The 14,291-nt window shown below is 42.8% G+C and overlaps 1 protein-coding gene across 10 annotated transcripts in view; it reads right to left on the bottom strand.

Moving 5' to 3' along the window:
- The window catches only part of PLXNA1 (plexin A1), a 460,921-nt gene that overhangs the window by 28,572 nt on the left and 418,058 nt on the right, over nt 1–14,291 (bottom strand). For 9 of the 10 annotated variants that reach the window (XM_061618384.1, XM_061618391.1, XM_061618386.1 and 6 more), the window contains exons 24-27: nt 9,105–9,251; nt 7,792–7,951; nt 4,730–4,881; nt 2,286–2,382 (exon numbers count right to left, since the gene is read on the bottom strand). In XM_061618384.1, coding sequence (XP_061474368.1) covers nt 2,286–2,382; nt 4,730–4,881; nt 7,792–7,951; nt 9,105–9,251 — 556 coding nt within the window. The remainder of the gene's footprint in view (nt 1–2,285; nt 2,383–4,729; nt 4,882–7,791; nt 7,952–9,104; nt 9,252–14,291) is intronic. The other variant, XM_061618393.1, reaches the window with a different exon arrangement.

Genomic DNA, 14,291 nt, shown 5'->3' with positions numbered 1-14,291 from the left:
TTGCAGCAAAGCCTGTCACACCATCAAGAGTATATGATATGTGTTGGGCTACCCTTGAGAAGTAGTCAACAACAGTTCATAAACTGGGTGGCTCCATTAACCAAGGGATCGTTGGACTTTTTAGTGCCAAGGGAACTACAGGTCTGAGTGAAAGCTGATATAATCCAAGGCCTGCTCATACCACTGGAAGGGTTCACTCCAATCCTAAACAGCTGAAGTATCCTCATTATGTGAAGCTGGAGAGGGAGATTTTATAGGGGAAACCTGCTTGTTGACTAATACAAGACGCCCTGCTACTGTTATATGTAAATCTGATGCAGAACTTGTTGTGACAGACAAGGAGAATGAGGTAGCCATCTCAGGTGACAGATGCTGGGGAATGGACAGAGCCGCATGTGCCACATACCGTGCACCTGTGTTCTCTAAGCTAGCCTGCTGCAGGGGAGGATGCTGTTCCATCACCAGTATTGAACTGCCAGTCTAATCTGTTTCTACACATCAAATGGAGAGGCACCATCTTGTCTTTTACCTCAGGCAGCAAAATGCCTTGGGCCAGCCTTGTCCCCATTGCCTGTAGACTGCATAATCTGAGGTAGGTTCCACCTTGACTGTAAGCCCTGCAAGACCTTCTCCCTGCTTGCTGGCCTCTTTCCACCTGGCCTGGAAGAGTGGGGCCTTGACTGCCTGCAGCTATAAAAGGTATCACTACCTGAAGATGCCAGAGACCACCTTGGCTGTGGGGTGTTTTTTAGGGGTTTCTGTTTGGGTAAAAAATTAATTCTGCTAGTCTGTTTTTTGTTTTGCTGTTATTGGGATTATGCTTCTGTATTTTATTGTTGGATCTTATTAGGAATTGTAAGGGTGCATCAATTTCTTGTACGTTAAGATGTTTTTGTTAACTTATTGACTATTTGAATTTACTTTCTAACACTGAATTGTGTAACTTTTTTTCATGTTGTGAGCCTCCTTGAGCATAGATTGCTATGGAAAGGCAGCATACAAATAAACAGTGATGATGATGATGATTATAGAAGAAAATGCTAGATATGCTTACAGCCGGGACACCATGGGTAACTCCTTCTAAACACTATGTGCATGCATGTATATGACATCAACCTGATGTGCCATTCATTTAAAAGACTCCTGTTAGCCCCATACATCTTTCTCTGCTCTATTTGTTTTAATTGGCTGCTTTTTGCATTTTAAAAGGGAACACTGAAAGGAAATTCTTTCTTCAGGCACATTGGATTTTATCCAATGCTGCACGTGCTGGAAGTTCTGCTGGTGCAATGGGGCTTTCTCTCCCTCTCCTCTCCCCACATGCCCTCAAAATCCACTCCAGATCATACACCCCACTGGAGCATATTTTGGGGGTGCAGAGGTGGCTGGAGGAAAAAAGACAGGTGGAAAAAGTTTCACTGCACAAGCAGAAGTCTGCTGTGCTAGCAGAACAAATGGATATGACACAATATATTTAAGAACATAAGAAAAATTCCACTGGATCAGACTAGGCTCATCCAGTCCAGCAAACTGCTCCCACAGCGGCCAAACAGATGCATTTGGGAAGCAAGCAAGACAGGAATGCAATAGCCCTCTCCTGCTCATGGTCCCTAGCAACTGGTATTTGAAGGCATACTGGAACTAGCACACAGCCGTCATATCCAGCAGCCATTTAGATTCATTCCCCAGGTTAGACATCTCCACAATCTGCAAAACCTGGCACATTAAAAGCAAAGCCAACAAGAACACATTTTTAAAAAATTCACATTAATTCAGATCATATATATACATTTAAACACTTCTTAAATAAACGTTAAAGTGCTGTATTCCCCCCTCCCCATTTCCCAAGCAAAGTACTAATCTTAAAGGGCTTATAGTTACTGACTCACAATAGATACCTTTATTGTCTTAATCAACTGGCAAGGCACTTTATTCTTGCCAGGGATTTTAACTATGAAACCTCAGTGAAGAAATATATGTTTTTCAGAAGTAATTACACAGGATAACATACGTTAACAGGTAGGGAGAGAATCAGAAGAATCATTTCTTAAAGTGGCACAGTAGGTAGGTCTGCTAATAAGCAACCCTGAGGTGTGCTTAGATAACATTCTCTCCCAAAACTGATGCCAGAGGCATCGAGAGGTGGTTAAGAAAAAGCCACTTTGGCTATAACATTGCATCTTATCTGCTCTGCCTTTGCCTAGGGAGACTCTTGATTCCTAATCTCCAGAATATTCCTGAATTCCAGATAGCAAGCAGTAAAGGATGTTTTCTCAATTACTCACCATATCTGCTGAGTGATTTGGTGAAGGTGGAGGAGTTAGAAATGTTGTAGGCTGAATTCTGTTTAGGCACCAATGCCACAGAGGAGCCATCAGTCACCTATTGGGAATATTACCAAAACAAAGACTGAACAAACTTTTCAGATCCACAACCTCTGCATCTCTCATTCCAATCGCTCCTCACACTAAGACAAGCTGAAATCACACTTGTAAATTGCCTGTTCAGTGGGTTCCCAAAGCCCCATGGGAGGTCTGACACAATGGACTATGTCTTAGGGAGAATACGGAAGCTCAAGAAGCCTGACTACAGTTGCAAGTCAACATTCCCATTCTTCTTCATCAGGAAAGAGCCATTCCCATTTTGGGGCCTATTCATCCCAGCTAAAACCCTGGTTTGGTCAGAAGTGATTCTTCCTCAGAGCCTGGACTGACAGTTATTTGCTTTTTTCTTCAGTTTTGTTTTTAAATTTCTATTCTGTCCAGAATGATAGTTAATTGGTTTTTGTTTTTCTGTTCTGAGACTATTTTCATCCCAATTTTTCTCTCCTCTCCTTGTGGTATAGATCAGATCTAGGGTAAAACACAGTGTATGTGTGGGGGCACTGGGTTTCTCCCAGACCTCACCACAAAAGGGAACATTCTTCTCTAATCCTTTACTACTAACTGAGGATCTAAAAGGCTAAACCCTTCCCCTCAGGAATTACTTTCAGAATGGTATTTTTGAGAGAGCAAGATGTGGCTATCCTCTGCTCAGCCTACCTTGCTGTGAAATTTTAATTTTCCACATTTTAAAAAAAATCTTTTTTTCATGTATCTTCCTTGAATTTTAAAGCATTTAGTTAGGTACTGCCTTGTTAATTGCCCCACCTCGGGAAATACCTTCCCCATGCTACCCCCATGTTTAATCCAGGGGCGGGGAACCTTAGGCCCAGGAGCCAAATGCAGCCCTTCCGGACTCCCTGTCTGGTCCATGGAACTCTCCCTAGGCCCACCCCTCACTAATCCTGCTTTGTACCTTCCTTGATTGTTTTTGCCTAAATGGATGGTGGACAGAGGGGTGTGTGAGTGTGTACAGAAAGTAGCCTATTGTACAAAGATCAATTTGCATTCGTTGCTCTGCCCACTTTTGCCTCTGGCCTTACCCCCCACTGGCCTGTGACCTTCAGAAGGTTGTCCAAAAGGGAATGTGGCCCTCAAGCTGAAACAGGTTCCCATGCCTTAATCCTTCCTGGGAAAAGAATACAAGGTTTATAGGGGAGCCCATGCTGGGCTAGTGACAGTGATGTGTGAAGAGGATGAAAAGCTGAGAGCACCTTTGCCTCCAGCAAGGCTGCAGGTGAGTGGGGGAAGCTGCTGAGTGCCTATCCCATCCCCATGTGAGCACTGACACATGTCCCACTGTCAGCAGAAAGCTACACAGGCAAGCAGAAGGTGGACCCCACTAGCCCACACGCCATCTCATTTCCAACTGGTCCCTTCTGAAAGACTGAGCCAGCTCCCTTAGATGTCCAGAGGGGTCCCCTAAAAGGTCTCAAGGTGCATACTTAGACCACTCTAAGTAAATTGACTGGTACTATATTCAAAACAACCAATGTTTAGAATCACACCCATCCATCAGCTTCAACTGAAAATATAGAAAACCCCACAACTGCCCTGTTTGTGACTTACGGAAGTATAATTAAACTGTGTTAATAGATCATTAATCTACATTAACTAATCTCCAGTTTGCACCCAGAGCGTTTAAAGTATTCCCACAGCGTTTAAAGTATTAATCTCGTATTAGATGCAAGAAAACTCCTAGTTTTTCAGTTTGTTAAATACTATCTGAGTTGGACAGAAGTGGCTCCTCCCTCTTAATGACCAAGGTGCTAATCAAGCGTCTTGAGCTACCTATACTATGGGAGGTCTCAACCCATCTTGTCAGGCCACCTGACTATACAGAGGACAGATATAAAACTTAGCAGGTTTTCCTTTCTGAGCCCCTGCTTCTTTCACTTCCAGTCCAAATTATCTATTTCAAAGATGTAGCCTTGAGAGAGAAAGAAGAAACTCTACAGGGCACTGAAGCCTTGGCCACTTCTTATCAGAATTCTTAGGACGCATCAGTTACCACAACTTTAAATGCTTCTTCCCTAAACCTTAAGGGATAGCAGCTTTCTTTTTAGTTTAAACAAAAGCTAAAGTTTTCAAGTTGTATAATTCGGTGGCCATCAGTCTCTGCACTTGCACAAGCATACAGGCAGAATATATTTAACCTGAATCTAGCCCGGTCTAGTGTCTTCCTGAAATAAAACCCCACAGCAATAGACATGTTAATGACAGAGACTGTCTGACATGCCCTTCTCTCACACTGGACATATAAAGCAACTAAGCCAGATGAACCTTGCACTTAGATGCCCCCTTTCTTGTGCCACACCTCTATGGCGAAACCCAGTGGACAACCACACCTGGTAATGGGCTAGAGTGTTGAGCCTTTTCCAGTCATTGTCGATCTTTGTGGTTACATCTTCATCTTGCAGTATTATCCGAGCCATCCTGCCCTGCCGCCACTCTGCACCGATGGAAGAGAAGGGCATGGGGTCACTGGGGATCGTGCTCACTTTGGACAGATCACAGAATGAAAGGCATGGAGAGCATGTGAATGAGGCGTGGCACAAACAGTTTTAAAAAGCCACACCCCACTTTAAACCCTTGGTTGTCTTGTGAGCTGTTGTGGCAACCAGCAACCATACTGAAAGAGATTGGCCATGCATTTGGAGAAAGCACAGCTGACCCGTCTTCTCCTGTCTGTACTCCATTTGGAAAAAATGGTATGTCAGTGAGTTGCATTCAACACAGTGCTAAGTAAGTTGTTCTGTCAGTGTATGGATTTCTGCTTGCTCAGCAGAACTTTCCCCTCTTCCTCCCCCTATGCCACCCCTAAATCTGTTCTAGGAGTTCCCTCAACTCTCTGCAGCTGATTTGGGGAGGGTGCAGGGCAACCATGGGAGGAGGGGGGGAGTCATGTTGTGCTAGCGGTAATCCTTGTGCTGATGGGACAAGTTAATTGAATCCCACCCACTGTTCTTGGGCAACACGGTTCTATTGCTTGGCCCAGTTCAGTGAATCTCAAAGCAATAGCAATATCCTCAGGGCACCCATGTTCCTTTTATTTTTACTTCATGGGAGGCTCACATTTTCAATTACCATTGAGCACCACTGTCTCAGCCAATAGAAGTGTGATGGATTCCTTCTAAACTTTGGGTTCAGCACTCTATTCAGGTTATTCACAGGGAACTATAACAAGAAAATTATAGCTCTCCTTATATCTCAGGATGTTATCCATGGGGTCTTTACAAATGTAGAAGCTAGAAGGCTAAAGTACAGAATACAGCACTGTCACATCTTACGTTCCATGGTGAAGCATTAAACGCTGAGCTAGAGCCAGAACATTTTTTTCTGCAGGAAACTGAAGGATGACCTTGCTTTCAAACTGAAAGGCATCCAAGTGTCAAGCTACATTTGACAATGGCAGACTCATTTGCCTAAACTCAGGTCTGGCATCATCAAGTCTAAAGTGTATGTGTTTTAAGGGCCTGATTTTTAGACTAAAGGATTTGCACAGGGGTTGAGGTGCTGGGCAATCTCCTGCCCACCACTTACATTCCTGAAGCCTCTCCCCTAAGGCAGTTTTAGGTACTCACTTCCTGCATCAGAGCCCAGTTGAGGTAAAAGTGGCTACGGGGAGGTAAATTGCATGCAGGAGACCCTCCCCCACCCCTTCATCTGTACACCCCTTTTGATATTGGATCCAGCTTTAAACAAAGAGGTCACATATAGTCTAAACCTAAGTGGTTACCATAACTGAGATCACAGACTATTTTAGCTCTGTATTGTCCACACTGACTAGCATCAGCTCCTCAGAATTTCAGACATGGTTCTCTCCCAGGCCTACCTGGGGACTGAACCTGGGACTTTCTGCATGCAAAGCATATGCTCTATCATTGAGCTATGTCCCTTAATTTTCTCTCTGGTCAATCTGCCTGATAATTCTGTTATAGAATGGGTCCAGTTTGAGCATTTCTCAAACTAAGTTTCAGTTTGTCGTATGCAATTTTTCTTGCTATCAATATTTTTGGCAGGGGCCATTGTCATCTGCTTGGAGAACACATCTAGAAGAATGGGTGAATCTGTTTGTGAGTATTTATTTATTTATTAAACATATATCTCGCCCTTCCTCCCAGAAGGAGTACAGGGTGGCAAACAAAAACACTAAAACACTTGAAAACGTCTTAAAAACAAAAGACTTTAAAACATATTAAATCAAAGTATCTTTAAAAACATATTAAAACAAAGCATTTTAAAAGCATATTTTAAAAAACACGTTAAAAACATCTTAAAAAGCAATTCCAACACAGATGCAGACTGGGATAAGATCTCTACTTAAAAGACTTGTTGAAAGAGGAAGGCCTTCAGTAGGTGCCAAAAAGATAACAGAGATGGTGCCTGTCTAATATTTAAGCAGAGGGAATTCCGAAGTGTGGCTACCACAACACTAAAGGTCTGCTTCCTGTTGTGTGGAGCATACCTCCTGATAAGATGGTATCTGCAGGAGGCCCTCACCTGCAGAGTGCAGTGATCAACTGGGTATATAAGGGGTAAGACAGCTTTGGTGCTGTTTAACAAGACTGGCACACAAAGTATAGTTTGATCCTTGAATACTGCTTAGAGTGTTAAAGTTCTACACAGTTAATTGGTGAATATTCTATGCGCATGAAGTACACATGTTGAATATACCGTGCACATTTGGAACCGTGCTATGTAATAGCACCAGTGGCACAATAATAGCTGAACAAAGTTGTTGAATCATAAGCCTCCATACTCCAGACCAAAGAGACCATAATTTGGGCATGGCACATCTCTCCCCATTCAAATCTTCTTCTGGATGCATGCATGCTGATTTACGGCCCCTTATAATTTCCTTGTTCCACCAAACAAAGAGAGTATTCACACAACTATGCTTTTCAGCAATAAGATGACTACAACTATCACTTAGTAGTCTAAAACTAGTGGTTGGTATTCTCTAAAAACAAGTCCTGTCAGCACAAGGATCACCACTTGCACAACAGGACTTCCCCTCCCTCTCCTCCCCGCATGCGGGCCCCATGTCCTCCCCAAATCTTCTCCAGAGGATTGGGAGAACTCCTAGAACACATTTAGGAGAAGGGAGAATGCTCCACTGCACAAGCAGAAATCCTTGCACTGACGGAATGAATGCCTTAGCAATACATTGGATTCCACCGACTGTCAACTGCCAGACACCCTGGAAATAGTCTGTATATCATAGGCAAGTAAGAACCAACAGGAATAGAAGCTCACATGATATACTTATCACAACAAAAAGTGTTTTTGCTGTAACAGGCTAACATGTACTCCTCTGCAAGTACAAATGCAGTATGAACTGGTTGTGTGAATCTACCCTTTAGTCTACACTGAGTACACAGGAAATATCTGTATCTCTGCAACTCACCCAGATCCATGTCTCCTGCTTTGGGTCTCTGGGAGTAAGGAACTCCTTTGTACACAGCATCCAGAAGCTTCTCCTTCACTTGTGTGATGGTGTCACAGTTTAGAACCTTGACTGGGATCTCAGGAGCGTTTTCATTCTCAGGGTTCACACAGTTCAGTGTCTATACAAGAGGAAGAGCTTAAATATATTTGTGCCAGGGGATTTGCCACATTGCACTATGGTTGTATAGCAGAGGGATGCGTACAGACGTGGACAAGAGAATAAGAGGTCATAAAACTGCCTTAGAAGCTTTGCCCCAATCATTCAGTAGGAAGATTTCGGGAATACAAAGTTTCACAATAGAAGTTTCTGGTCCCAATAATATCTACCCTGCTAAAAAGATTCCAGCAAGCCAGGCTATTGTCCCAATCTTTCTAAAGACCTTTAAGAATTGCCTCAGTGTATTAGAACATTTAGCACAGTCTTCTGTCTTTGGCAACGGCCAGTCACGTGTTGGGGAAAGTCCACACACAGGCAGAGCGCAGAGTGACAGCATGCACTTCTCTTTGTCACCAGCATCCACCAGTCAAAGTCACACCACCTCTAAATATGGAGGCTCCTTTTGATTTGACATGTCTACTTCCATGATAAGAAAACCACATCCGCATATTTCTGAGCAGTTATTCCTAAGAAATGGAACACAGCAGGGGGCATTCCTCACTAGGCTACTGAACCATGTTCAAGATCTTGTTATTGACTTATAAAGCCCTGAACAACTTGGGACCAGAATACATGGTGAACTGACTTCTCCAGTACAGACACAGCCAACCTCTATGATCTTCAGAGGTGGCCCTGCTGGCCAAAGGGCAGCCAGCGGAATGTATCACCTTGTGATATCACAAAACAGGGCCTTCTCTGCAGAGGCACCAACTATCTAGAACAACGTTCCTCATTGCAGTTCATGAAGCAACCACTGTGGCAGGCTTTAACCACCTTGAAAATATACTTGTTTCATCAGAAAGAGACTTCATAAGAGACTTTCTCTGCCTCTTAATTTTCTGATCACACTACTCAGAATCATATTTGTGAGTGTGACTCTTTCAAAGACAAAATTCTTTCGCATGGTTTTTAAACTTCTTTCAAGGATCCAGAAATGTATCAGTTATATGGGTTGGCTTTAACTGTTCTCAACATTCTTACCAGAGTTGCAGTGTTATCCCTTTCACTCCTCCCTCCCTAGTCCTCATATACAAGAGATCAACCCTGTTAAATAGTTGTACCTTGCAGAGGCCTGGCAAAAACCAGTCTATCTTGAGGTTCCTGTTTGTACTAACCAGCATTTTGTAGTCAATTTGCTGACGGATGAGCTTGTCTTCACTTAAGGAGTAGCGGGCTTCTCCTGTGATGGCGTCAATGGGTCCCTTCTCCATCTGCTGTTTGATGGCACAGTAAAGCATGAACAGAGGTTCACCTGCACACTCCTAAAGAGGAGAAAGAAGGAAGGAAGGGCATCAGATATGATATCCAACAGTCAACTTCCAAAGAAACCAACATTCTTATATTTGAGAATCAAACTTTCACCAGATGCTGATTTTACTTAACGGTATTTCCATGCTATGATAATGTCTGTTTTGGAAAGCATTTGTTGGGGCCAAGGGGAACGTGGTGCAAATGTACACATAGAAATTACCAGTGTCATAATACGATCAAAGTATGGCTAATTTAAATTATGTATAGTCTGTGGAACCTCCTCCCTTTGTTTTGGTATAGTATCCCATTTGACATCTGTCTAGTCTAAATCAGCCATTCTTTGGATATTTTCTCTAATCGCAGAAAATCTCTGTCTTTGCAATATACATGACAATTATTTTAGCTGGCTTTTTAAACACACAGAAATTAGTGACATATTATTTTCAGAATATGTGCCTATTACTGCTGAGGTACAGGTAGACTTTAGAAACAAAGCAGTAAAAAGCCATGGGTGAACTTGAAAAATTCAAGCATTTCACTGAAGATCATTGAGCTACAGGAATTATAACATGACTTGTTTTCAAAGGCTGGGATCAACTGGGTAGAACAGCCTTTCCCAACCAGTGTGCCTCCAGATGCTGTTGGACCACAACTCCCATCAGCCTCAGCCAGCATTGCCAATGGTCAGGAAAGATGGGAATTGTGGTCCAACAACATCTGGAGGCACACTGGTTGGGAAAGGCTGGGGTAGAAGAACAAAATACCCAATACATGGTGACTGGCAACACATGGAGAAAGACTTTGGAGGATAAAGTAGACAACCAAGACCTATCTCAAGTACTCTTTCAGTAGACATCTGGATTGAACGATGTGATTTTCTACAAGTAATCAGTTTAATTCTCCATGTTCATTCTTACCCATTACTGGATTAAGTCAATGAGCCATATATCCCAGAATCAATCTCGGACAATAGCCAGGGCCTACTTCTTTAAACAACTACAAAGGAATCCATTAACTATTGTTCACTCTGAGCTTCCAGTATTTTAAAGTTTAGAGACAAGCTGGACACAAAACTGCATCCCCTAATACAATGGTGGGGGTCTGTGACCCTCTAGATGCTGTTGGACCAATTCTCATCAGCCCTGGTCAGCTTGGCCAATAGTCAGGAATGAATATGTCTATCCTCTATGAATTTGTCTTATCTTTTTAAAAAAATCAAAAATCCAGTCATACTACTATATTCTACAACTCTCCATAGCCATGTAGCTCACGTCAATCATTGATACATGAAATAAATGCTTCCTGTTGTTGTTTCTTCTTCACTTACTACTTGTTAATTTCTCTGAGTGTCCCCTAATATTGCCATTATGAAAAAGAACAAATACATAAATGGCTACTTCACTTTCTTCTACCAATAAAGAAACAACACAGTTCTTCCATTATTGTGTATTTGACCCACTTTCCAACTTTTTAGAACCATGGAATAGGTGTCAAATCTCCGTTAAGGGAGGTGTTGTGGCATGTGCGCACATGTGAACGGAGGCAAGAAAAGGTTAAGAATATAGCAGCAAACAAAACGAGGATGTGGTAGATTCCCAGCCAAAAGAGTGCCATCCTTGTGCAGTCAAGTGTCTATGATTAGTGTGGATTTTCAGTGAGACGTGAAAACAGGAGCGATGGAAATTAACAGGATGACTGTCAATGGCATTTCTGAAAGAAACCAAGAACATACCAGTCTGAAAACTGATATCAGTGGATTGAGACATTGACTTCCAACAATGTTTGGATCAGGCCTATAGTGGTATCACATAACTGGTCCCCAGAATGTTTCAGTATTTCCTTGTGCAATATTTTATGCCCAACTAGTGTGGAGATGAAAGCGGGAAGGGTAGGGACAAAAATCCCAAGTGACCTCAAGTCCTGCCACCTTTTTCCCAGCTGGCCAACATCAAAACAAATTCTACTTTGGTGCAAAGTGCATCTCCTCTCTCTGTCACCATATGCTGTTAGCATCTCGTTAGCATCTGCAGTAATTAAAGAGACAGCTGCTAACGAGCAAGAACAGGCATACATCATCCCTAGACCTTCCGACAACACGCCTGTCTTTGAAATTATGTTTCATTTGCAAACTTGGCTTCATTAAGTCTGCTTGGGAAAAAGGAGAGAGAGAGAGAACCAATGTGGCTGCTATGCTGTTTATTAATAACTGTCTTGTCTCCTCATAATGCACAAGCCAAATGATGACCGTATGCTAACAGGCACACATGGCAATTACACTTCAGCATGAGAAGACTCTCCCACTTTTGCCTTCCCTTTTCAGGTCGGGACAAAACTTCAAGCCTCTTCCAAGGTTCTGACTGCTTATAAAAAGCTAACTGCGCACCATTCAGCCACAAAAAAGCAACACAGATGGCTCTTTGGTCACATCTCATTTGGTGTGGTCTCTTGACACACAGTTTTCTACCACTTGCAGTCAGCTGAGGAGCCATCCATTGCTTAGAGGGCGAGGTGCCTGACCTTTCATCAGGGCTGTTTAAAGGTATTCACGAGAGCAGTGAATTACTTTTTACTTTTTGGTCACTTTTGAAGACTAACCCGTTTAACATTCTCAGTCCAGAGAAGTTCTGCAGATACTGTGTCTCATACAATGAACAAACGGAGGGCTTAGTGTTCTTTAAAACTCATGATAAGTATTAACTAGTTAATTACATTGGGTAACTACTCTTAAGCTGTCTGACTCTCAGCTACACAAGCGCACTTGGACAGGTTGCCATAATCATGCAACAGTAGAAGAACTTTCTATAAGAATTAACGGGTTCAATATCTGTTTGCAAAGGAAAGTGGGAGGATTTGGCATGGATCTGCTAAAGAGCAGATTGTAGTTGCAAGCTAACAGTGATACACTCATTTAAAACAGGCCACAGTATCTGCTCTAGCAAAGCCAACAATGAGCTCAGTAGTTCAACATCATGCCAAATGATGTGTTAGTCAGCTCTTTCTTATTCATGGGAAGGCAATCACAAACACTGACTCCATGATAGCCTGGTTTCGCACTTGGCCACTGCTGTTAAGTCTTCAAACACACAAGGATGGGATTACTTTGCCTTCTCTGATGAGAGGTACATGGCCTGAACAGGGTTTCTAAAGCAGTTTGATGGGTTCCACCATTGCACCAGGCTATGTTGGGCTTGCTGAGAGGTCTGGAGGCTCAGTACATGCTGGAGGCATGAATGGTGCCTGTCAGGGGACAAAAGGCTTCTGAACATAAGAACATAAGAACATAAGAAGAGCCTGCTGGATCAGGCCAGTGGCCCATCTAGTCCAGCATCCTGTTCTCACAGTGGCCAACCAGGTGCCTGGGGGAAGCCCGCAAGCAGGACCCCAGTGCAAGAACACTCTCCCCTCCTGAGGCTTCCGGCAACTGGTTTTCAGAAGCATGCTGCCTCTGACTAGGGTGGCACAGCACAGACATCATGGCTAGTAGCCATTGATAGCCCTGTCCTCCATGAATTTGTCTAATCTTCTTTTAAAGCCATCCAAGCTGGTGGCCATTACTGCATCTTGTGGGAGCAAATTCCATAGTTTAACTATGCGCTGAGTAAAGAAGTACTTCCTTTTGTCTGTCCTGAATCTTCCAACATTCAGCTTCTTTGAATGTCCACGAGTTCTAGTATTATGAGAGAGGGAGAAGAACTTTTCTCTATCCACTTTCTCAATGCCATGCATAATTTTATACACTTCTATCATGTCTCCTCTGACCCGCCTTTTCTCTAAACTAAAAAGCCCCAAATGCTGCAACCTTTCCTCATAAGGGAGTCGCTCCATCCCCTTGATCATTCTGGTTGCCCTCTTCTGAACCTTTTCCAACTCTATAATATCCTTTTTGAGATGAGGCGACCAGAACTGTACACAGTATTCCAAATGCGGCCGCACCATAGATTTATACAACGGCATTATGATATCGGCTGTTTTATTTTCAATACCTTTCCTAATTATCGCTAGCATGGATCTCTGTCATGGAGACTGGGCCCTCACTGTCATTGTTGTACAAAATTATCTCTTCTCTTAGTGCCTGCTGGGTCTCTGTGGTGTAGATAAGGGTTCTTTGCCTTCCCCCCCACAGATGACTCTGCAGGGATTAGATGGATATCTGCTTTCTATGCAGGCTATAGCAGACCTTTAGTCCTAAAGTCTGTGCTGACATCATTGACAGACACCAAAGCCTAGCGCAATGGGCTGGCAAGATGGGGAATGCAAATGAGATCCAGATGGATACCACTGCAGAATAAATCAGTGAGTCTCTATTGGGGATGGAGAAGAATTTCATTCAGTCCCTATTTTTAAGCAAACCAACCTAATTTGCACATCCTAAACTAATATTACAGAGTGCAACATGATTATCTTTCAGATTTTGCACATCTCTGAATTTGTTTTTATATAGTGGGCTCTAAAAATGTACCAAAATGTGTAAAAGAAAGTGCATATTTTAGAAATGCATACTTTGAGATAAAATATGCATTTAAGTAATATTTAAATATTAATGTTCATACATTTTCTTAAATCACAGATTAATGTGGAAATGGGATGAAATGGGCATCTAAACACATGCAAAATTGACATGGACTGGAAACAGGCTTTCTGTCTGTCCTTGGTCTCCATGCCCTCTGAATTCTGTCTCGGACTGGCTAAAATCCCAAATCTGTCCCCCGCCCTTTCTCACATAGACACATTTCACAAACACCTCCAATAATTTGGTAAGAAATCTACACTAAAGTGACCAAGGCCATAAAACTGGACAAAGGTGGCTTGGCATTTCTAGGCAAGGATCTCTGTTAACACCACATGCTCCCCAACAGCTGCGGAGCAGGGATTGCTGTGCTGATCTGCAGAGATGAGAAGCACTTTCATTGCTAACAGGGAGAATCCTACCAGCTTGTGCCACACAGCTCTAACAATCTGTGTGTGGAGGGACACAATACTTTTCCTGGTGTCATCAATAATCTATGCTCAATCTTTTAAGGACAAGGACATAGACCCAAAAGATATGGCTG

This window comes from Rhineura floridana, chromosome 3 (genome assembly GCF_030035675.1).
Source record: "Rhineura floridana isolate rRhiFlo1 chromosome 3, rRhiFlo1.hap2, whole genome shotgun sequence".
In the NCBI taxonomy this organism is placed as follows: Eukaryota; Metazoa; Chordata; class Lepidosauria; order Squamata; family Rhineuridae; genus Rhineura; species Rhineura floridana.
Note: the sequence above shows the minus strand (reverse complement) of the source record. Positions and strands in the feature narration are given on the sequence as shown.